This window comes from Hippoglossus hippoglossus, chromosome 16 (assembly GCF_009819705.1).
Source record: "Hippoglossus hippoglossus isolate fHipHip1 chromosome 16, fHipHip1.pri, whole genome shotgun sequence".
In the NCBI taxonomy this organism is placed as follows: Eukaryota; Metazoa; Chordata; class Actinopteri; order Pleuronectiformes; family Pleuronectidae; genus Hippoglossus; species Hippoglossus hippoglossus.
Genome location: NC_047166.1, coordinates 13,610,780 through 13,636,090, shown reverse-complemented (window position 1 = coordinate 13,636,090; position 25,311 = coordinate 13,610,780). Strand labels below are relative to the sequence as shown.

At 45.0% G+C, this 25,311-nt stretch overlaps 1 protein-coding gene across 1 annotated transcript in view; it reads right to left on the bottom strand.

The window, feature by feature from the left end:
- The window catches only part of itga8 (integrin, alpha 8), a 38,470-nt gene extending 14,659 nt beyond the window's left edge, over positions 1-23,811 (bottom strand). The window contains 15 exon segments of the mRNA XM_034612336.1: positions 2,909-3,016; positions 3,240-3,285; positions 7,734-7,931; positions 11,014-11,219; positions 11,309-11,361; positions 11,516-11,572; positions 13,051-13,094; positions 14,529-14,573; positions 14,719-14,844; positions 16,786-16,831; positions 17,451-17,512; positions 18,832-18,955; positions 19,294-19,394; positions 22,919-23,049; positions 23,361-23,811. Of these exon segments, the coding sequence (XP_034468227.1) occupies positions 2,909-3,016; positions 3,240-3,285; positions 7,734-7,931; positions 11,014-11,219; positions 11,309-11,361; positions 11,516-11,572; positions 13,051-13,094; positions 14,529-14,573; positions 14,719-14,844; positions 16,786-16,831; positions 17,451-17,512; positions 18,832-18,955; positions 19,294-19,394; positions 22,919-23,049; positions 23,361-23,554 (1,541 nt within the window). The 5' untranslated portion in view covers positions 23,555-23,811.
- Between the last annotated feature and the right edge of the window lie 1,500 nt (positions 23,812-25,311).

Below are 25,311 nucleotides of genomic sequence, written 5' to 3'. Positions count from 1 at the left end.
TTGCAGTTCACCGGCCCCGACAACCAGATCGCAGATGTTGTGGATGCTGGTGTGTTTGTTAATAATTAGAATGCCCATTAGACGACACAATGGTGATGAGCTCTAAATGCGTGCTCTGCAGATGTGAGCTGGTGTGTGTGAGATAAACTACAGGTTTCTTTTCTAATAATTGTTCCCCTAAGTAATTTTAACCTCTCCAGGTGGTTTCATGTGTGTTTAATATGTGTTGCATGTAAGCATGTGAGCACGTTTTGTGTAGTCGGAAGGGCGTGCTCAAGTGTGACTCTAATAAGCACTATGTGTCGAACTTAAGTGTGTGTAGCACCGAAATTACCCCCATATTACTGACAACAGCTCGAGCCCTTGCTTGCTCATTACTGTATGTAATTTTCCCCCAAAATGCATCTGTGCTCCACCACCCCTACGCACTTTTAGCTGGCCCTCCCTGCAAATACGCACACACAGACCCCTCCCCCCCACTACGGGTCCGCTTAGTGAGTGGGATCTTTCAATTTAAGACTGGTCATTAAGGGACCGTCCCTCCTTTTGCACCACTCCTACAGTCAAAGAGCATCTGATCTTCTAAAAAAAGAAAAGGTTGTTCAAACCTGCAATAACTGTTTTTTTGTCAACTTGGGAGGCAGCAGAAACAGGCTGGAGAACATGATCTTGACATATTATCACCTTAAGTTAAAGTAGTAGACACATTGGTCACCAGATTAATGTAGGTCTAATATTTGGCCTCTTTTAGCTAGGTTTTTGGTTTCTACTGGCTCCTGAGGGAAATATCTCAAGTTATTTTTTCTGTTTCCTGGTGCAGAGCAGCATCAAAACCGTAAAAATACAGATTTTATTGCAGCTTTAACAACACTTGTGGTTGTTCTGAAGGTATTTCCAGAATTTTAAAAACAGAATAAAAACTTAAAGTCCACTGTCCTCAATCAATCCATTTCTTGAGTTTATTTCCTAAATAATTTTGCCAGAAATAACCAATATCACTTCACTTTCTGTAAAACGCAAGCAGAAAAAAAACACATTAGTTTGTATCAGCATATAAATGTTAAAAGTGATCTTAGTTCACATTGGCAGAGAGAGGATTTCTGGCTAAAATATATTTTGCTTGGATTTTGAAAATGAAGCACAGTTCCACAATCTGTAATAAAACTCACTGTGCATCGAGCAGTTTTTCAACCAGATGGTGAGAATGTTTGTTTTTGAGGATTGTGGAACTATACCCTCGGGGTAGTGGTCAGTATTGTTAGAAGACCTGGGTTTTTCAATGATGCTCAGATAATTATTTTTCAGAAAACCCAATGTTTAACCCTGAGACTCGAATGTAACGGTAATACTTGAGAGGCACAAACTGGGGCCACCTCCCATCATGCCTCTCTCCAGCTCTCACCGCAGGGAAACAACGGAAATGTCAAAAAGTCTTTACCCCTCTGAAACACAAGAGTCTCAGACATCTCTTAATTCTGAGAGCTGCTGTTTAACCCTCTGCATGTGTGTGTGTGTGTGTCTGTGTGTGTGCGTCTCCTACGTCCTATCTGATTCCATACCTCTAACCCAAACTTCATGGTGGTTTATTTAAATAAGCTTTAGTTTTGTTTTTACAGAATTCCATAGTTTAGTGCTCTTTCAATTTGACCAAAACCCTTTTCCCCTTTCGCTCTCAGCCAACACTCACACACTCCAGCACACACACACACACCCACAGACAGCGTGATGGCAACTAGCCGAGCACACTTAGCCCGTCCAAACAGTCCTGCAGCGGTTCCAGGCACAATAAGTGAGAAGCAACAAAAGGCTGTGGCGAAACAGCGGGAGACTTCAGACGCGCTCCCCTCGACTAAACCCACCCCCAGGCTGTTCAAAGCCACAGGAACAATAATGTAATCAAAATAGAATTATGCAGTTTCAAATTAATTGCAGAGTCCCATAAATCTGAATGTCCAGGTTTTATGAGAGGGATTTTTCAGTTATTGCGTTAGGCGCAAAGACAAACAGACCTCGGCCGATGGCAGACATCTAGAACACAGAGGTGATTTGTTGCATCTGTCAGTTTGTGAAAGTCTATACATTATACTACATTAAGTTATAAACACACACGCACATGTACGCAAACACACGATACACACACTTGACTTTTAACAGAATATGTACACCAAGTCTTAACTCTCAAAGAGACCTTTAAAGTTGTGAGGAGAAATGTCCGTAATCTGTAACATCTATTACTAAAACTGGTCCTCACAAACATAGAAGTACATGAAGAGAGTTAGCAAGATTTTTGTTGGTCCCACAATGCATTGCCAAACGGAAGTGGCGGATCAACACACAGCTGGAAAAAATTACGTCAAATTGTCGACTGTGGTGAAGAGCTAGAGGAACAGTTTAATATAAAGTTATTGTGAAAGCATTTCGCTTTAATTGACAGTGGTGTTCTTAAGTCAGCTTGAGTCACGAAGTAGGATACATTCATTTCTTTTGCCCACACATTCTATCAGGTCTGTAAAATGGAAAATCTCTCTTCAGACCAGACTATTAAAGCAACACTGAAACATTTTTAGAAATAATATAAACACACTACAGATGGGTAGATAACAGTGTCCACTCATTGGGATGAGTTTCCAAAACACAAATCTAAAATGAGGTCAAAGTAATATATTTAGAAGCACTGACCAAAAGTGTTTTTTTCTAATGTAGTGTTTACATTTTTTTTCTGTTCCAACTTGGAAAGCCAATATCTATTAATATTATGAGAAAGCCAATGTCATATTGGTATTGGTTTACACATGTGGGCCAGCAGGAGCCACCCAAATGAGAGGTTTAAAGTTTTCCATTGATAATGTTTAGTATGTGAAGAGCACTGTTTATTATCATTGTGTATATATAAGCGTGCTCCTCTTACCAGGTGACCATGATGTCTGTCTCAGGCAGGTGACACTGTCGGTCGTCAGGGTTCAGGATTCTGGGTGTCAGGTTCAGTGCAGCTTCCACAGACACCACAGCTCGGGATCTAGACAGACACACACACACACACACACGCACACACGCACACACACACACACACACACACACACACACACACACACACACACACACACACACACACACAACAATCTTGAGTGCAGGAATTTGGGAGTGTCTAATGGAATTTCACACAAAAAAATCCCAAATTGAAAAAAACATGTCTGCACATTGAGACGCACTTCAAAAAGAGACGCCTTGTTCTCTCTTACCTGTACACCGACACCTCGCCTGAGCCAAATGCCCCCACGATCAGATCTGCGAAGAGAGAGAGAGAGAGGGGGGGGGGGGGGGGGGGGGGGGGGGGGGGGGGGGGGGGTGCACAAGAGGGAGAGAGAAGAGGGAGACAGAGTGAGGGGAGAGCTGAGAAATGGAGAGCTTCAAAGAATGCACCAGATGGGACTGATTTCAAGGTCTCCAGAAATCTCCATCAAACACAGACTTCTCACATTTAATACACACGCGCACACGCACGTGCACTTACACATAGATCCACATACACACACTGTGATATAGCATTACCTTTCTGATATCATCATGCTTTTCTTTTTCACACATGACCCGGTTCAGACTAAAGTCATTAACACAACTTGTTAATTTGTGCATTTGTGAGTTCATCATGAATGCATGTGTGTGTGTGTGTGTGTGTGTGTGCGTGTGTGTGTTCATTCTCATGGATGTGTGCTGTGAGACAGGGACCCCACGTTGCATTCCAGTGCCATTACAAAATTCAACGTCACTCTAATCACATTTGGCTAAACAACAACAATTCCGAGCAGCCCGCGTCGCAACAGTCATCTCCTAATCGTAAGCAGCCACAGATCTCCTCTATATACTGATTTTTATTTGTTTTCATGGCTTTTGTGATCGACACACACTTTTAATTGGCTCTCGGAGTTTAAAATAGAGCCGGCCTTTTAATGGCTGCGGTCAGGGGACACATACCAATGAAAGCCACATGCACGCAGAAACACACACACACACACACACACACACATACACATATGCAATATATGAACACACATGCTGATTAAAACAATGTGAAACTGACGGGAGGCACTTAATGGATAAAAGCCACCACTGGCAGATGAAGGAAAACAAAGTTGGCTGATCCTGAGGAAGACTGATCAACCCCATGCTGCTCAGCGAGACACGACTGGTGCCGCAGCTATGATTATTTTCATAAATGAATCTGTTATTTATTCAAAAAAATTATCTGAGTGTGTGTCAATCTTTTATTTAGTAATATAATGACATTAAAAAACGATATATAAGAAGTGGGAGACTTTTTGACTGAATTTTTTTTTAAAGTTCATCAGCTTATTTTTTATCAGTTAATCATTTGAGCACCAGAAACAGCTATGTAGGAAATGTTGTGGTAACCAGCTTCAGAGATTTGCGCACTAAGCTTGTGGAAATGTTCTCTCGCAGACTGTGCTTGTCATTTGCTGTGTCTCTCCTCCTCTGCATATGCAAGAAGAAAGGGACTAATTGAATCTGAGAGCGAGGCACATCTGTTTCTGCCTTTGGCTGCAGTCAGAGTCCCCCTGAAACCACAACATTAAACAGTTAGGCCCTGGTCCCTCTTCCCCTGGGGTGTGCTGTGTCGCTGCGTTGAGTGTGTGTGGCACTGTGTGTATGTCCTGTCTAGAAAAGCCCGCGATGAGAAAGGAGCCCGAGATGTGTTTTTTTTTTGCTGGGCAGCCGGAGAGGTACGCTAAAGGGGAGGAGGGGGTGAGAAGGAGGAGATTAGGATATAATAGAAAGAAAAGGAGGGCAGAGGATTGCAGATCTTGGCCTTTAAACTGCAATCTGTTAAAGCCATCAGAGGCAAGGTATACTCTCAGCAGAGGGAGAGAGAGAGACAGAGAGGGACCTCCTCGCTCCCAGGCCGAATTCCTCCGTTCATCCAGATATTGGAGTTGTGTAACCTGGAAATCTAACTCCACTCCTGCCACAACTCTGAAGGTCTGTTCAATACAGTGGTTGTCTCTCTGCTCATTATCCCGACTCTCGTGTTTGCTCTCAAAACTACTGCATGACACGAGACTGATTTGGTGATAGGGCACCTTTGGGGTTAAACGTGTGTGTGTGTGTGTGTGTGTGTGTGTGTGTGTGTGTGTGTGTGTGTGTGTGTGTGTGTGTGCGCGTGCTCATGGCTGCACTAAGGGCTAAATCAAATAACAGCCCACTTTCCTTTCCTTGTCATTCCCCTTTCCTTACACACAGGAAAGCTTGACTGCCACTGTTGATTTGAGGCTGCGTGCGTGCGTGCGTGCACAGAGGCACAACGAACCGATCCCCTCACACAAACGGGCCGACAAACCGGCTTGTGCACACTCTACTCACTGATGGCAGCTCTGGGCGCAGGTATAGTGTCGGTAACTAAGCTGCTTTAGCTGGTGGTGTCTGTCCCGGCCTGTGAAAACACAACCTCCATCCAGAGTTTAGACAGACTGTCAAGCTGTCACTGGCTGCCTGCCCTGACTGCCTGTTTGGCTTCAGGCGAAAGGTCTTGCTGATGAAATGCCAAAGGTCAATGGCACTCAGAGGAAAAAGAGGTGCTTATAAGAAGAGGAAAGGAGCTTTTTCAAAATTTTTGAATGCATGTCTGGGATTATTAGAAGGATATTCAATAACCTGTCAGCTATTATACATACATTTCAATCACTCAGATTACATTCTAGAAACGAAAAGGATAGTTTTCACACTGCAGACGAGGGGAATAGGCCGTTCAAATTAGTGGAGGATTTACTTTGGATTGCTTAATAAGGACGGTTTTGTTTAAAGGCACACTTGGTGTGTATAACTAATGATGAGGGAACAAGAAACTGTTCTCCTTTTTCTTACTTTTTATGAGAATGAGCTGGAAATACTTTTACGGAGCCCAGTAACACATTTTACACCTACTTACCGACCAAATGACCTCCCACCCCCACACACATCCAAATCCCTGACCCTGACACCTCTCTGTGCCTGTGACTCTCTCAGCAGGCTGCTGTGATTGACAGGTAAAACATTGTTAGTTTTTGACCTTTGACCCCTTGGTTGAACCCAAAATGCACCCTGAGGCAATCTGATCCCCTACCACCACGCAGATACCCTAACCTTAACTCCAGCCCGCTTTGTGGCCTCCCCTGCATCAGTAAGAAACAGTTGTGCCTCCAAAGATGCCTGCTTCATTTAGGTTAATTGAATTTAATTCTGAGTGTGGGTTCGGTAATGCCTAGCTTTCAAAGTGCAAGTTATAAAAAGAACAAATACGTGACATAATCTCTGGGGGAAACTAATTAAAGCTAAAAGCAGAGTCTAATCATCACCTTTCTCTCTCCTAATGCTCCTGCAGTGGACTAATGACATTGAGCATAGATGGGAGCATATTGCAGCTCGAGCCGGCCTCCCAGACGCCTGTGCAGTCCTCTCATAATGCTGATCAAACATCGCTGGCTCCTTTGAACAGTGTGACTTTACTACCCCGCTAACGACACACCATGTGTGTACGTGTCTCACTTCCGCCAGCCAGCTCTCTAATGACAGACGACACAAGCACACACACACACACATTTGTGAGTGTGTGTGTGTGTGTTTACATGGTGTGTGTGTGTGTGTGTGTTGGCTGAGAGCTCAACCACCCGTGAGTTTCTACCTCACTTCCTCCTCCCAAAGGGACACGACCAGCCTGAGTTTCAACCTGCAAACCCCTGATGTGTATTTACTATAATGTTTTTAAATTCAGGATCTCTGCAGTGGGTCTAGCTTTGACCTGCAGCCTGGCACATGCTCAACACACACTCTGCGTCCGCCAGTGAAACTGATCACAAGCCGCACATGTGAACCTGCGTGTGTTCCACGTGTGTGTATTTCCCTTGATATCCTGTTTGTGGAATGAAGATAATCTGTTATTATAGCAAAATGAAAAGGAAAGGGGGTTGAATGAGTGGAGGCAAAAAAAAGGGGAAAAAGGTAAAACCAAACAAATTCTCCTTTTCAGCCTAATCTGTGGAAGCACAAAGCCAAAGTAATGTTGAGAACAGAATGGCTCTAAATTAGGGGGAAAATAAGGTAGTAAAACATTGGTTTTACAGACCTGCTTTGCTTCAAATGCCCCCTTTCTTCTTGACTGAAAACCTGTGTATACAAACAACTTCCCACTCACATAAAATCCTCTCCTTCTCAGGTCTCTTACGTATCGGAGTGCGTTTTCCAATACGTTTCATGCAGTCAGAAGGTGGAAGAGTCTGGCAAAGTAAGTACTGTAGGTAGCACATAAAGTAGTGCATGTAATTTGATTGAATAATGCTTTGATTGTGCACACTATTGGCTGCGGCTTGAGTGTCTGGCAGACTGAACGTGTGGGTAATGTATTATCATACTTTTCTTTCTCTCCATCCTATGTTTTCTCTCCTTCTTGAGTTTTGAAAATCCCCAAAGAATGCAGTTCACTGGCACTCATCCCTATACCCCCTTCCTCTGACTGATGACTTTACCAGAGCAGAGGAGGAAAGCAATACGGGAGAACACGGGGATGGTAGTGGAGTAGTGCTTGCATTGAGGGAACGATGAAATTTGGAGGTCAAGAATGAAGGAGAAGGGAGGTTGTAATGAGAGGAGGTGGAAGGAAAGTGGAGAAGCGAAGGAATGTAAAAAGGAATTTTGATTACAACGCAGGGAGTGGAGTGGAGAAGACGCTGAGTGTGAGTATTTACCAGGATACTGATTGTTGTCCAGGTCTTGGCCTCCTCTCACAGTGAATCCAAATCCCGACAAGCTGCCACTTGGGGTCCAGGCTGCTCTTAGCTCTTGGCTCAGCACCAAGCCTTGTGTGGATACGTCCCTGTTACCGTTGAAGATCAATACTCTGCCTCCACGGTCCTCGCCTCCGAATGGACAGCCCACCGCCACGTCTATGGGATGACACGCATGCATGTTTTAGACATCAGCAGGGTTAAGGCCCCTTTGAGACAGAAGCGAAGGAAAACATGCAGGTAGCAGGAAAAAGCTTGACCTTCCTTTACCGGCTGTGGAGACCATGGCCTCTTAACAACGTTTCTCAATATCATTGATGCTACTAATATTTTTATCTTGACTCTTCTTTTGACATCTGGGCAAAGTTTAGGTCATTGTGTGTGTTTTTGGTCTGTATGGGCAACATTTGATTGTTCGGAGCCCTTAAGGAACATGGGCAAAAAAAGGGTGCTGCACTCAAGAAAATATCTGGTGCGCACGAGAAGGTTTGTGGTGCGCACGCAATAATTTTTCTAGTACGATGGACAACATTTTTTGTGCGTGCCAGAAAGTATTGCATGTGCGCACCAGATATCTGCACAGCAGGCAGTTAGACGTGTGGGCAGGGACTGTCTACAAAGTGCCACGCAGAAAGTCTCCTTCTGGTTCGATTACAACCCTCATTTTAGAGAAGCATATTCAGGCATAATTCCCGCCATGTCCCGTTAGGGGCTCTGTATGATTTAACTTTAGCTAATGGGCACAGGGTTAATTAAAGAATAGGAGGCAGAATTTCTTTCTTTCATTTTTTGCTGAAGCTGTTTCTATGGAACCCCCTGAAGTCCCGATGAAGATATTTTTTTATCTTGAGCCCACAATCCTGTGTCTCTATGAGCAACAAGAACATTCGTTTGTTTGACATTCCCAGGTGAAAATAAAACTTGATTACTCCATGCTATGGTACACATCTGGTGGCTGTGGGCATTTGAGTGATTAACATCTTCTTAAAGTAAATATCTTGTGGCCACAAGATAATAACCTTTTGCACACAAGATAAAAATCCTCATCTTTTGGGACTTGAGGGGCTCAGTATATGTTTCCCCCTGATTCAAGTTGTTATTATTAAGCGAAGCTAATCATGCCCAGACAGATATAATTAACTAAAGTATGGCAAAAAAGAAAGTCTTGTGAGAGGAATACCGTTCTTGTATCTATTCTGTAAGTATGAAGCTACAAGTAGCAGCTAGTCAACTTAGCTTAGTCAAAGACTAACAAAAAAGAAAACTATTGAAACCTCCTTGCTCTGTACAAAGGTAAAATCTCCCTAAAGAAATTACATCATTACGCTGAGTAAGTGTAAAAATTATGTTTTTATATTTTGATGTTATAGGGTTGATTGAGCCAAACTTTCTTCTCTGAGAAATATGCTACAGGATACTAGAAATATGAACTAGTGACCTTTAAAAGGTGTCTTGAACAGAACCCGGCTCACAGCTTACCAAGACTTCCAGTTTCTTTGCTAAGCTATAGGCCAACCAGCATGTGGCCCCTGTATAATACCCGTAAGGGCCTGTCCTGGTATAAAAAGGTCACAGATTCACTATACAACCAGTTTTGAGTATTTAGCCTTTAACCTCTCAATGTCCATGCAGACTGTAACTGTCCAAACACCTCTAGACATCCTGTTTGTCTCCGGACCCCCTCTCTCTCTCAGCCTAAACAACTCGTTCCACATGAAGCAGATTGTGGGGTAGAAAGGGTAAATGCAACCATGTGTGTATGCAAGTGTAAGAGCCTGTGAGTGCATGTGTCTGTATGTCTATGCGTGGGTATGTATACAAAACTGAATAGCAGAGTAAAAAAAAACAACTAACTAAGAGAAAAAAAAAAAAAAGTCCTCAAATAATGTGAAAGTCACTAACAGGCATTGCTCAACAACATCCCACACAATGCAGACATCCACAGGAAAATAGCCTGTGGAACACCCACTATGAAAACTGGGACCAACTAGGAGGCTGTTACTCGCAGGGAAAACGGGGTCAGTGATGCTGACAGTGTGTCGGTTCATAAAAATAAAAAACAAAGCCACATTCCAGAATAGATTAGCTAAAATGAGAGGTTTTCAACAGCTTCCACTCGACGTCACCATGATGATGAGAGGAAATTGGTACGGTTCTGCTTTTTACGAGGAGATCTCGGACATCGAGTGATGAGGTCACTGCGATTGGAGGATGAAGAGGATCCATGTAGTTACAGGAAGTAAAGGGATCTGTCAGTGATTACACTGACACACACGATGGGACAGGTACACTTGAAGACATGAGTTTGACATTAGCAAAAAGAAGCTGCTGAAAACCCTGATCAAGATGTTTCCGTGGTGACTCGATGTATGTAATGCACATTCACAAAATCATGCACAGATATGGACAAGTTCTCTCTGTGCACGTCACTGCAGCTGGCAGAGGTGCTCCTTCCCCTCTAAGGCCACGTCAACACCCCTCAGACACTGTCACATCCTGACCCACAGCCTCATGTGGTTTATGTTTCGGGCCAGAGAAAGCTTAAGTATGGATCCAGTGGTTATTGACCCGATGGTTAAAGGTTTTAAAAGGATTGGGACACACATTAACACATGCTGTCCATAAATACATAACACATAAATCAGTGGGATGCATGCTAGGGCCAGATGTGCATCCATTCATTCATTTTTGTGGGTTCATTCAACACAGGGCATTCGGGCTGCGGGCTGCATGGTTTGTTCTGTGTATGCACAAGTGTGCGTGCGTGTGTGCATGCGTGTCTTTGTCCAATCAATATGAGAATAAAACAAACACATTGAAGAGGAATGAACTCTGGGCAGCCGGACAAAAACTCCCAGATGATTTTATCTCAGGGCACATCTGGTGAGTTAAAAATAACCCCAACACACACACACACACACGCTTAAACACACATGGCCTTAACCCTGACCATCACAGGAGGAAACAAGTTCACTCAGACAACTTTTCTTCCCCACACCCCCTGATTGGCTGAAAAGCTTGAAGGTTTTCTCGAGCCCCTGCATCTGACAGGATTTCCTCTACCCAGAGACAAAACACAGATAGATTTGTCCGCCATCGTGTTTACCTGAAAACACCCCCCCCCCCCATGTGCACGGACAAGCACAAGGCAGAGCGATACACTTCCTCTTTCTTTATCTGTCTCTCTCACCTCGCTTTTTTTTTTATTTCTTCAATGAATTTAATCAGGTCCTCAACATACCATTGTACCCATCTTGGTTGATGTCTCCCAGCGGTGCTATAGCCGAGCCAAAGCGTCCGAAGGTGTGCGTGCCGGTGAGGGCGACGGGATTGGAGAATGTGAGCGGTGCCATCTGCAGGTACAAGTAAACCCTGCCCACCTCCCTGGGTTTGCTCTCCATCTCTCTCTCCATGTAGAGGGGCGCCCCGACCAGCACGTCGTCCATCCTAGGGGACACGAAGAGTAGTTTCGACCCTTCAGGGGAAAGAAAAAGCAAGTGCATGCGTCTGGAGTGACAAGTTGGTTTTCTACTCACCCATCTCCATTCAGGTCGGTGACAGCCACCGAGTAGCCAAAATACGAGGCCATCTGAGAGACAGAGAAGAAATTTGTACTTTTAATCATGAATCAAATGCTGTTAAATGAAAATCCAATCAGTGAGTGCCCATCGTGTACTAATTGATATGAGGCCCTGCAATGTGACGGACTGTGACAGTGATGAGTTGGGTGTAACTGCTCCTACCTGTTCGCCTGTGAAGTTCTGGATGAAGGTCAGATTGGTGGAGTTGATCATTACCACCTAAAACCAGCAAATAAGCTGTTAAACACAGTGTGGCACAAGCACAAGGCTTTGTATTTAAATCACACCAGGGGTAAACATGGCCAAGCGGTCTGACAAACAGGCTCATGAAGAATGCAGAAAAAAAAGAAAGTCAGAAACCGCATAAAAAAAAAAAAGAAGCTTTTATTCAACTGAAATCCCTCTCTTTTCCCCACCCTCCCCCACCACCATCCTCTTTGCGCCTTTACCATTTTTCCCTCATCTTTCTCTCCTTCCCCCCATCCTAACCCGGGTCGTGGGGAAAGACGGGGGGGGGGGGGGGCTGAGAATTCCTTCATAAGACCTAAAATAACAACCACATGGAGACAGCCGGGGGGCTGCACGTACACACTCACATGCTCAAACGCACACACACATGCAGAGGGATACGCTTTGACCCAATCACAGATGTCTCAGAGACACACTAAACAGGGATAGACTTACGAACACAGACAGATGATGATGTGTAAACACAAATACTGAATCACCAGCTTGGACGTCAACTTTCCTGCACTCTGAGTTGTCAGATTGGTCCCAGAAGAAACCTGATGAGGGCTGACAGCTTCCCCACTGCCTCTAATGTGGCCTATACCTGCATCCCTTCTAACACGACTCTGACGGTGCGCTACAGGCCCCGATCTCCATGACATTCACAGGGCACTGCATGTACAGGAAGGAGCAGTCGTGCACCAGCTACAGCCAGACCAGACATAAAACACACTCTGATGTAGTGTGTGCGTGTGTGCAGTGCGGTGAGGCCTGCGGTTGCACTGCAGGTTAGTGTTAGGGGTCATGTGTGTGTGGAGAAGGGTTAGTGGGGTTAGGTGGGGTCACCCCCCCTCCACATGAAGCGGAAGCTGTGTGTCATTAGGGAGGACTGACACAGCCAGCCCCGGGGACAAATTCCCATAAGACAACTATAGACACACTGCAGTATATGCATAGAGGCACATACAGTATTTGTTAAATCCATGTTGATTCATGTTTGTGTTCCATACTGTAGAGTACTGAGCAGCTGTCATCCCGTGAAAGATTGACTTCTCTTAGTCTCCCAGTAGACACTCAGTCTATCTGCCCTTCAAGCCTACACACAGTCTCTAATATCTCCTGCACTTATTATTGTATGTCCCACATTATGCAGACATTTACACATACCAACATAACATACCATAATAAGATGCACAGCCATTCCTATCCTGCAGAACAAGCTTCACTTGCTATTTATTCCTCGAGTCTGTGCCACTCCCATAGGTGTTGAACTAACTCTGAGATCTGGTGCCTGTGAAGGCCACCACACATGATTTACGTAATTTTCCTACTAATCAAAACACTCACTGGCCATTTGTGCACTGTAAAGCCATGTGTGCATTTGTTTTGTTTAAACTCATAGCAATGCCGTTGCTGCTGAAATGTCTTTTTCTGCCTTTTGTCAAATCCGCCCGCCTGCAGCTACTCACATATCCAAAGTTCTGTGCTCCTCTCGGGACTCCAGCTATCAGCTCTGGAAAACATGAAAACAAAGACAGATATATTTAAATTAGCGTGTGCACATGTGTGAGAAGGACTTACAGAGGAAGAACAGGCTCGACAGAGGTTTGACAAAGGCCTAAACCCTTAAACCCCCTACGAAGCCCACCCCCCATTCCCCGTCAGAACATCTGAGTGTGACTGAGAACACACTGGGAGCTCTCAACTCTACTTGTGTATTGATTGATGAGTGCGGTGCTGAAGAGTTATGGGGACGATCTGAGGGTCCCACCCAGAGAGAGAAGACAGAGTCCCCCCTTCCTGCCCTCCAGCTCCAGCCAACAGGCCCAACCACGAGCCTTTAAAACCAGCAATTCCCAGCTCCATCTTCACTACCAGCTCCCAGTTACAACCAGTTCCCCAGTCTGAAGATTGGTCGGGGAACACGACCACAACAAGTTTCGTACCACAACACAACACATCACATCAACAGGCATGTGTAACCTCTTAAGGCTCACTTTAAGACTCCCTGACATGTGTTGTGCCGGAGGGGGTTCAGGGGACCTAGCGGGGTTGGTATGGGGGTATGTAAACGTAATGTTGTCCCGTAAAGATCCCACTAAATGGTGATTAACAAAGAGGCTCCGATAGACAGGAAATTGTGAATGGGAAGGTGAAGTGGTGCGAGGGGAGAGGGGGTCTCCGAAATAAGTGTGTGTTGACACAGTGTTTGAAGAAGAAGCCATAAAGATTGCTTTAAAATGATGTGGCTTGACCGTTTGTATCTTCTGTAATAAAAGAGCTGTGCGTTTTGTTGCATTTCCTTGTGTGTTTCTTTATAGTGCTGACAAACTGATGGCATGGGAAATAACTTCAGCAGCACCTGAAGCTGATGATATGAATAAAGCCAAAACCGGATGTATGTGAGGAGAGCAAGGAAAACAAACTCATCTGTAAATGTTCTACAAATATCAGGTTTTCTGAATATGAATAGTACATACAAGAAAAAGATGAATTCAAAGGCACTTTTTCTTTAATGAATTCATACTGTCAGGTTCTTCTGTCTCTTTCCACCTAATATTTCAACTCTAGAAGTCGCTCTGGATCTTCTCTAGACCTGACGACGTCTGGTGAGTCTGCCACTAATCCTTCTAATCAGTCGGATGGAGGACAGGAAATCCCTTTATCAGTGGTTCCTGAAGTCCAGTCCCCTCAGGGTCACGACCTAGACGTGCAGAGACAGTTCTCATTACTGCTCCTGAGTTCAGTCCCAGACACTGTCAGCCAGCTGTCCGCTCCCTATCGCTCAGCCCATCACACCGTCCACAGTGCTCCCCAGCATCCAGCTGTGGGACGCAGAGACTACACGCATGCAGGGTTTCAGACGGCAGGGTGGCTGCATGTCGTTGGCGAGGGATTCCTTTGGTGCTGCATGTGGTTAGTTGTAATGAATTGTCGGCTTTCTCACCTTGTTCAGAGTCTCCCGTAAACTCCCCCACCGCCACAGAGTAACCTAGAGAGAGAGAGAGAGAGAGAGAGAGATCTGTTGCACATGACAGCATACGGGTGAAATTAACTCTGTGTTATGTCATGTTTCCTAGTCTAATTTTAAGATGCATGAGTTCATGTGTGTGTGTGTGCATGTTAATGCATGTTACCGAGGTAGCTGTCATCATGTGTGTCCTCAGCCGCTCGAGTGTATTTCTCTCCTGGAACCTTTCTCAGGATTGCCTTCAAAGAGTAACCGTTCAGTATCTCAGCTATCCCTGCTGTCATCACTTGACCTGCACACACACACACACACAGAGAAAGATAGAGATAAATAAACACCCAGGGCGAGAGAGCCACATCTGTCTCATGGACAGTGGTTTCAGCTTGGACCCCATGATGGGAGCACTGCTGCCCTCCGCTATAGAAACCTGCTGGAGCTGGACCGTTCAACTCCACATGAAAGATGCACACAGCTAACTACACATCGCAGTCCCACCCGAGGAAAAGTAAAACATTGGCGGAGGGAAAGCTGGGAAAATATGTTCCTAAAAAAAAACTCCTGAAAATGCCTGTCCTCGGAGAAGACTCTGAATTTATAGGTGCCCGCACACAAACAACACTCTTCCTTTACTGTTGAACAGGAGGTCAAACAAACAAATGATTTTTTATCTATGGCCGACCTCAACCTTCCATAAATCCTCCTTAATGTGTGTGTGTGTGTGTGCACTGACGTTGGGAAAATGTGCCCTCTCAACCCTCCCTCCAGCTCCTCTCCCACACTCACACTGAGCCATGAGCTCCTCTCCCGGCATAACATCTCAGCTCATTATAAAACTCCAATCTGATGAATGAGACACCGTGTTACAAACTGTTAACATAGAGGCATAAGTCACTGATGCTAATTTGAAGTCTCCTTTACACCCAGAGATAACAAGAGTGTATATAAAATAGCTTTTTTAATGATAGCTCAGGCTGAAGGCTGAAGATAATCGTGGTATATTAGAGGCCATAAAAAAAAATTCAGGCTGAGTGCTCTTATAAACATTGAGAGGAAGTGTTTTAACTGGAGGCAGCCAGCCTTGCCACGCTGAGGGCACAGAGCGAGGGAGCAGTCCATTAGGCCGTCTGCGATGCCTGTCGAGTGCGGTCTTGTAAGCTGGAACGTTCATTATTCAGCCATATGCAGCGCAGCGACTCGGATGACAAAACAATAAAGCTCCGTCATAAAATAGGACTCTTGAAAGAATCGCCAATGAGCCAATTTCCCCCTATGTCTTTCTCATATTTCTTTTTGGACCGCCGTGTAAACAAAAACACTGTCTTAATCTTTTCCATGGGGAAGAAATGAAGTGCTGTGGAGTGATAGAAGTGGGGTTACGGAGAGTGGGGGAGTGCAACTGATCAATAACTGTCTCCCCGTTCCTTACAAACCGCTACAGGACTGAGTTACGGTAAAGAAAGACGAGAGGAGAGGAGGGAATACACTCTTGCTCACACCTGGAGTTGGGGGAGTAGCGTTACCCTTCAGCAGCTGAACTCTGACACACTCTGGCTGTGTCTACAACTATTAAGACACTTCATCCCTCTGCTTAGACTAGCTGACCCCAGCGCTGCTTTTATCAAGCAGAGGATCCATCTTTCTCCCTCTCCTGCTCCCCGACACACTCCCTCGTCTCTTCTCATCTTTCTCTTTCTCGCCCCACTGCAACATGTTTCTATCATCTCCTTAACGATCCTCTATCGCTCCCGCTGCCCCCGCCACCCCACCCCAAAAAAACCGTTTCTCTGTAGTTCTCTGCTTCATCTTCGCTCCTTGGAGTTTTTTTTTTTTTTTACCAGGGCCCTCTGTGCTTTATCACGGGGCAAAGGGGCAGTTCCTCCACACTCCATTACCCCCTGATCAGCTCATTACAGAGCCCAAACACTCACTTCCTGTTACACTGTTACAGAGAGAAGCATGGAAGAGCGAGGAAGGGGGGGACTAACAGAAAAAGAGAAAGAGACACATTTCTTTCCACCTTGTAAGACTGTAATGAAACTTCAAACCTGGCACAGATTTCCGTGTGCGTGTGTGTGTGTGTGTGTGTGTGTGTGTGTGTGTGTGTGTGTGTATGTGGGCTGTCCAGACTGTTAAACTCATCTGCATTCTCTTCTCTCATTTGAACACCGTCCCATCTATGATATCACTGAAGCAAGAGACTAAACACAGGTTCACACTCTGCTGGGGCAGTTACCTTGCCAGTAAAAGCTTCCAGGTCCTCCCACCACCAGCTTTCCTTCCTGGAATAAATACAATTACTTGGGGTTAGTCATGTGATAGACATTTGCAGAGGGGGGTATATAATATGTGTAGCTGTGCATGTGTGTGTGTGTGTGTGTGTGTGTGTGTGTGTGTGTGTGTGTGTGTGTGTGTGTGTGTGTGTGTGTGTGTGTGTGTGTGTGTGTGTGTGTGTGTAGGAGAGAGCACATATGAATCCTGCTGTCATGCCTGTTGACATCCTGCTGAGAATGACAGCTTCCTGTATAGAGGGTATAGGGCTGGACCATGAAACATAGGTCAGGGTTCACATTGACTATACACCGAAAGAATGCATAAGCATGTGTGTTTTGTCTATTGTGTTCAGAGGCGGTGGGTCACATCAGGAGTGGAGGGCTCCTCCAGGGACAAACGGGCTCTCATCTTCCCCGTGTCCATAAATCTCCGGAGGGAGTCTTGTGTTTTTCAAGAGACCTCTCTGCATGCACTCCTGAGACAGGACAAGACCTGGGGTGTGTGTGTGTGTGTGTGTGTGTGTGTGTGTGTGTGTGTGTGTGTGTGTGTGTGTGTGTGTGTGTGTGTGTGTGTGTGTGTGTGTGTGTGTGGGGGGTGATCATGTATGATTGTTGCCGCACTCTTTACCTTGGTGAAATCCACACTGAAGCCAGCCTGGCAGAACCCCTGCCCCTCTGGGTCTGGATCGCCTGAAAACCACAAACAAAGTGAAACAAATCACTAGAACCAGCATCCTAATTATAATGGCACCAGTTTTATTGAGTAAAGCGCTGATCCAACGGCTCAGACATATGCTTTAACATAGAGAAATGAAGAAAAACTTATGACAGTCTGTGCTTCTGTTTGAGTAACTCTATCTAACTGTGCATGAACAAAAAAACGTATGTACCTAATGAATTGTTCTTCAATTCAGAGGCACCCTGAGGTGAAGTTTAATGATGCGTAACTACACACGCGCGTGTATAAACAGAGCGTGAGTTATAGCAGTAGTCTGAGTGGTCGTAGATTAGGTTTAAGATGAAGCAAAAAAAGCTGCTGGAGACAGAAAATTCAGGCTCAGACACATGATAAAGACATAATTCCCCCCTTGAGAACAATAGTGTTTCAACGTGATTAACCATGATTCGTCATCAGAGACAGAAACATAAAAATGCAGACGTTAACCAGCCACTACAGGGATCGTGAGAGCGAACGTGTGTGTATGCGAGTGTGATCGGCGAGGGATTTTCATGCAAAGCCGATGATGGAGTTGACGATAAGGGCAGCGTTTTGATCTGCTGTTTAGGAAGTGCCACCCGATGGAGATAAAAGCATGATGGCGGGGGAAAGGCAGGGGAATCCCGCTCGTTCCATTTATAGAATGAATGACAGAAAGCAGAGGATGCAGGGAGAAAGAGATAATCTGTCAGAAAGATAAATTACAGTAGCTGTAACTTTAAAAACATCAAACAGAGTAATACATTGTGGAGGCCAGCGAAAAACATACTCTGTTCACATTTCAAAGAGTCAGTTTATCCTGAATAATGTGGCTACTGTCAGGAGAGACATGTAGCAGTGCTCAATGCCACAACAAAAACACAAAACCAAAAAACTTCTCACGTCAAATGTTTCGGCGCCGGAGGCCGAAATCTGAGTGACAGACATTTTTAAAATCAGGACAATAAATCCCAAACTATTTATAACTGAATACTACCAGAAATTTTAGGGTGAACTGACACATTAAACTTGAGGCACATTACTTTTTATAGACTGACATAAAAATCAATGTAGTGTGCTAAGGCTTTATGTCCTATTATGACATACTACACTGGTGGATGATACTGTATCGTAGGAAATGGTCTGTTAAGGCCATATCTTTAAAAATAATTAAAGCTACAGTTAATTTGTGTTCATAATGACTTCAGAGAGAGAGAGAGAGAGAGAGAGAGAGAGAGAGAGAGGAAGGGGTGATGGAAAGCAGTAAAAGAAAGGTGTAGGCAGTTGGAGACGGGGCTGCACAGTGACTCACTGGTCCTGCACGGAGAGTACTCTGCGTAGGCGCTGAAGTTCTGCACGGCCACATAGCAAGTCCCCACAGGTTCCTTCTCCCCACTCAGCTTCACTGTGCGCCAGTGGTAGAGCGGAGCACAGGCCTAGACAACAAATAATACTCTTTAGGACAAATTCACATCAATGGCGAATGAAGCTAGAATGGCACGCAGTGGAGGGCAGAGCTCCACCAAGGCCCCACAGTCCCCTTATGAAACCACATTTAAATTCACTAGATCCAGGGTTTTATCTGTTTTTTATCTGCAACAAATTGGACACATTTTGTTCAGATCAATTATTTATTCGCACCATCCCTCCATGAAATATCATAGACATCAGTTGGGTTATTTTTGCGTACTCCTGCAAACAATCAAAAACAAATGCTGACAAAAACATATGCTCCTTGGCAGAGGTAAAAAGTTTTTAAACTATCACCACTCACCACCACTTTTCCTTTGTGTGTCCTGACAGACGCTCCAAACCACTGGTGTGACTTGAATTCCACAGGCTCCCTGGTGCCATTCACCTTCATCATTCTGTTATCTGGACAGAGGGACAGAGACAAAGACAGAGAGACAGACAGAGGTAGAAGAAGACAGAGAAAGAGAGAAGGGGACAGAGGCAGAGAAAGAGAGAAAAGGAGACAGAGACAGTAACAGAGACAGAAAAAACAGACAGAGGCAGAGAAGAAGATAGAGACAGTACCAGAAAAAGAGACAGAGACAGTTACAGAGGAAGAGACAGAGAAAAAGACAGAAAAAGAGAGAGACAGTAACAGAGACAGACAGAGACAGACAGAGAAAGAGACAGAGAGGGGGGAAGTAGCAAAGACATAACAAAATTGAGTATAAAAGAGACTTTTCAGAGTGTTGCCAGAAAGCAGCTGATATTAACCATGGTAATGTGGATCCTTTAACTGAGACTGTGTGGATGGAAAACATTTGTCCCTGACGCAAGAACAAACAGAAACATCTTTAACACGACTGTAACAAACATCAAAACACCATTTGCCCCCCAGAAACAACCATTTGTCAGGATACTGATGGGTTTTCAGTCAAAGTCTTTCTCATAAACCGTAGCAACACTTAAGACACACACGCACACACACACATTGTGTGCATTTCTCTCTTGAATCCCCAATAAAGTGTCAGATTTGGTGAGAGTAGAGTGAGTGTGTGTGTGTGTGTGAGTGTTTGTGAGCGTGCATGTGTGTCTTTGGTCTATTGTAGATATTTTCCAGTGTTATTAAAGACCAGCTGTGGGTCTTTAGGGCCATGCAGACCCTCCTTATTAAACACCTTTCCTTTTCTGTTAAACGTATTTAGCCTTACTCTATTACCTCTGCCAAGGAAGTTGTGTTTTCTCCAGTCTGTTCGTTTGTTGGTTGGTGTGTATGTCCATTTATTTGTTTGTAAGCAAGATTTCACGGAAAACAACTGAACTGATTTCCACGAAGACCGTTTGGCTCAGGGATGAAACCTGTCGCATGTTGATGCAGATCTGGATTCAAGATTTTTCTTTTTACATCGTGAGATAGTTTTTTCAACATTTTCACAGTTTTCAAAGGGAATTATACATGGATTTTGATGATATTTCGAGGACTGATAAGTACGAGTGTGTGAAATTTGGTGCAGTTTGACTGATTTTAAGGGGACTGTTGAGCCTTGGTGGACGTATTAACTCTCCTGAGTGCCAGTTAGTCCTTTTCTTTCTTTAATGTTATTAGATGACTTTATGATTTAGATGAGTTTAGATACATTTCTATTTGTAGAATCCATAGTTTCATACAAATATCTATTGAAAACTCTCAAATGAAATCCATCACTCTATCATTATCGCAAAGATGAGGCTAGAGATTAAAAGATACAAAGAACTTTTTATAATCTAAGCATGGGTAAAATTTGTGTAGAATCCTCTAAAACACAGCAAACCCCAGATTAGATGTGTTGAGGCCATTAACAGAGCATTAACTTCAACGTGTGGCTTCCATGTGTGGACGTATGGAGCCGTGTGATTGTGACCACGCTTGGAAAACAGGACGTGTGCTAGATCAACATTTTTTTCTGTACAATTAGGGATTATTAATAGTGCTTTTTTGGCTCTAAAATCGAATGAGTCATGTATATATCTTATAGATTAAGACTAGATACATTTATACGAGTAGAACACGCGCGCGCGCGCGCACACACACATACACACATACACACACACACACACACACACACACACACACACACACACACACACACACACACACACACACACACACACACACACACACACACACACACACACACACGCTCCCAGGTTTCTCCACTCTAGTGATAGACATGCAATTTATCACTAATCTGTCACACTATCACCACGTCAGCCCCCATCCTGGACCCTACCCCCAACACTGCACTGGCATGACGGAAAACATCTGCCTAACATCACTGAAGCCGTGCACTCACACACACACACACACACACACACACACAGGTACACACACATAATCAGGCACACGTGAAACCGACAGACAGATATTAACCAGTACAGTACAGACCAGATGTTCACCACCAGGGCTAACACTTCACTGTGCATGAGTGTGTGTGTGTGTGTGTGTGTGTGTGTGTGTGTGTGTGTGTGTGTGTGTGTGTGTGTGTGTCGGTCTGATTGTACCTGTAATAAAAAGTCTGCTGTAACTCTAGAAATATCCACTGTCATCAATAACCTTGTGCCTTCCCCCCCATTCCAGAGAACAGATAAACACGTGCACTATAACTGCACATACATTTACTCCTCTATGTTTATTCTTCTTTCCTAAAAGCCTCAAATTTCCCCCCCGTAAAGCACCTCACACTACGACTCTTTGTTAAAAATAACTTGTAATTAACTTCAGGGCGAACCAACACAACTGTCCTCGCTTCAGAGCTTTACCCTCGTCTTCATGGAGCCTGGCTTTCAGCTCAGAACACTGACGGCAGCTGACCGGCTTATCAGCTGTTTCATTCAGGTACCAGTGGCTCATTGAATCATCAGCTGATCGGCGAGCTGCTGACAAGCAGCATCCGATCGTGGTCATAAAAATATGTGTTTAGAGCACAAACAGTCCTCTGCTGATATCCTCGTATCAGTATCAAAAGCTGCTGAAGCTTTCTCCTCATGCATTCAGATGCTGTTAACCTCGAAAAAAATCGAATATTCACGTTATGGCCTTTTCTCCTCAGACAACAGAGCAGCTGCCACCAAGTCTCTGCAATACAAAGGTAAAGTCTGCCTCTAACTCTATTTCTGAGATCCTCACAAACATGATTCTATCGTTAGAAAAAGAGAGAGATGGCTAGAGAGGGATAGACTGATGGAGAACAAGGGGCTGCGGGAGGTGAGGGTGGAGGGGGGGGGGCACATTTTCAAGATCTAATAAAAAGCAGACCTCACCCAATCCCCTTTCTTCCGAAGGGGACTAAATTCCCATGTGCATACAGTTTACCCCCCCCCCCCCCCACCTTTTTTTTTTTCACTTGTTCTCTCTCTACCTCTCTCTCTCCCTCTCACTACCTCTTGCGCGCGCACACACACACGCACACGCACACACACACACACACAGATGGAACAGTGACTATCAGGGACATTAAGGTGCACAAACAAAGTCTGATTGGACAGTGGGCCTTGATGATAATATATTGTAAACCATATGATGTAGACCTGCACAAGCAAACTCCCGCCAGCCACCTTTTTTCTGTTGGACCAAGTTGATGAGGCCCATATGTCTTATCTCTCTTTTTCATGCAACAGTACATGTGCCAAGTCATTTACACACACACACACACACACACACACACACACACCATGACACATACACGTATCAGACACACAGGTTACGAAACTCCACCAGTTCCAAATAGTAACATGTGGGGCCACCTCTGGGAAATAAAAACTTATTAAATTTAATTGAATGTATTCCCTGAACTTCTCATTTGAGAAACACAATGATAGTGTTGGGGCCTGCGCCTCCCTGTCACAGATCAGATATTCTTTTCCATGTTTTGCGGCAACAAATCTTTAAAGTTTTGCAGGGAACTCACTGGAACTGTCAAACGGTATCTGCCTGCAGCTGTCAGGCAGTCCAGGCCAGGGGCAGTAGTAGACAGCTCCAGCCTCCACGATGCCAGGCTGGGAGGTGTTCGCCTTAGGGGCCCCCACCAACACACTGATCCTGGTGGGGGGGGGGAATGAAAAAACTAAGGTTAAACAGAGGCAACTCATGCAGGAGAGTGTATAAAATATATGCAAACATGTGTGCACCATTTATAAATCTCAGTTTCCTCTCTGGCTCATTGTGTGTGGAGCAGTAACCTGATAATCCATCCTTCTTCTGTCCTGCTCCAGGCTGATATACCAGCTGCAAACTTGATGAAGCTTCATTTATTTTAATCTAAATCAAACTGCGCTATAGTCAAGCATCCTAAAGGTTATAACACAAGTGCAGAATTATTTCAGAGCCCCAATAAGACCTCATCCACTCACGTGTTGCTGTCGGCGGAGTCTTGGTAGAAGTCCACTGAGTAACCGAAATAACTTCCACCGGGTCCCCTGTAAACCGTGGGATGCTCTGCGTGAAGGTTGAACCCCCAGACTCCGTCCAGCGCGGGCCGGAGCACCAGCAGCACCCCGAGAACTAACATCCCAGCGGAGGAGCCACAGTCCCGTGCGCGCTCCATCCACGAAGAACAACTGCGCACAATTCACCCCCGGAATGAGAGGGAAGTGTGAGGGAGAGAGGGACACTGAGAGCGGGAGAGGGTTCCTCCGTGCAGGTGAGGTGATGGAGCTTTGTCCCCGGGTTAAAGTCCACCAGCGGCGGTCTGACACTGGATCAGTGCGCTCTGCTGCGCTCTCTCCAAAAACTGCCTCCTGACATCCTTGAACCACCAGGTCCGCGCACAGCCTGGGCTCCAAGACTGCTCAGCCGCGCCCCCGCCCTCTGCACAAAACCTTACCCCCTACACACACACACAGAAACACACACGCGCACACACACACTCACACACACATATTACAAGGACCAAACCACATCTGAGCGCGCAAAAGGGGCCCGCGCGTCACCGCTCCTTCTAAGGCACAGCCAACTTTTCCGTGGCGAATTTGGGGGCTTCGGGCCTGAAACAATAAATAATACTGAAGTGAGATTTCACCTTCTCCAATCGACTAACGATCTAATGTACACAGGCGCGCACAAGAAGGCTTTGGCGCTTTACGCACAGAGATGAATGGTTCATAAATTAACCCACCTTGTATTTCTTTATTGGCCGGTTCGTCCAACCATGCCGTTCAAAAAAAAAATGGCGCGTTTCCTGCCCTTGAGAATAATCACTTGTAATTATGTCAGTAATTATTATGTCGGCTTATAGCAGAAATCTCTTGAGCTGCATGTGCAGGTTTGGGCAGTTTATTTGGCTCGCTCCCTGTTTCACTCAACACCAGACGATCCCCCCCCCCAAACCTCCTCCAAGGCAACCTGCTTCGCTCCTGCTGAAAATATTATCCTGCACTAGAATAAGTTTTTAAGAGGCAACAAGCCAGACCCAGGTTTTTTTCTTTTGCATATTTATCCCAGCACACTTTTCTTATCAAAAGCTCTCCCTCTGTGCATGTGTGAGGGGAGAGAGAAAGAGTGCACCCACTTCCAATCAAACCAATCTGCCATTTATCAGCCTGTGGAGTGAGTTTCAATTAAACTGAGCTTTATAGGCATGAAACTCCACAGCCGGCCTCAGAGCAGTAAAAGTGCAGCGGAGTCACAGTGGCACTGGAGCGTTTGCTGTCAGCAGAGTTGATAAGAACCAGGTGAGAAGGTGAAGTAAAGAGTGTACGAGGAGAAACCCAAACCTTGACCTGCCAGATGGAGAACTTTCTCTCCTCCGCACCCTCTACCTGCCCCGCTCTCCTCCTTTAACAGATTTCCATCCGTCCTGCAACTCTATCCCCCTTCCTTTATTGTTTCATTTAAATGAGAGCGGAGTCGATTCACCTTCTGCCTGGTTCCTTTTTTGTGCAACAGTTGAGTGTTTGTGTGTGTGTGTGTGAGAGAGAGAGAGAGAGAGAGAGAGAGAGAGAGAGAGAGAGAGAGAGGGGAGAGAGGGTAAAGGACAGGGTCTGGTCCTTCTCAGCTGTTTCTATGTAAATCTAAGATGAACAGAAGAAGAGGAAAAAAACAATAAAACATGAAGCACATACAGTAGAGACAGATGTGTCCTGTTTCTTTCTTCTTACACAAGAAAGATGGTGATGGTGATGGAGCAAGGAGGCAGCAGACAGACACATTCCTTGGCTTTTGCCCTATTTGGCCTTAGTGCGTCTGTGTTATAATGTAGTCCACCATGTGACTAGCGTTTTAATGTAGTGCAGTTTCAGTGTCTGATTATTTTCTCCACCATCTTTCATCCAATTAAATTCCCGCAGATATCCAATTTTCAGG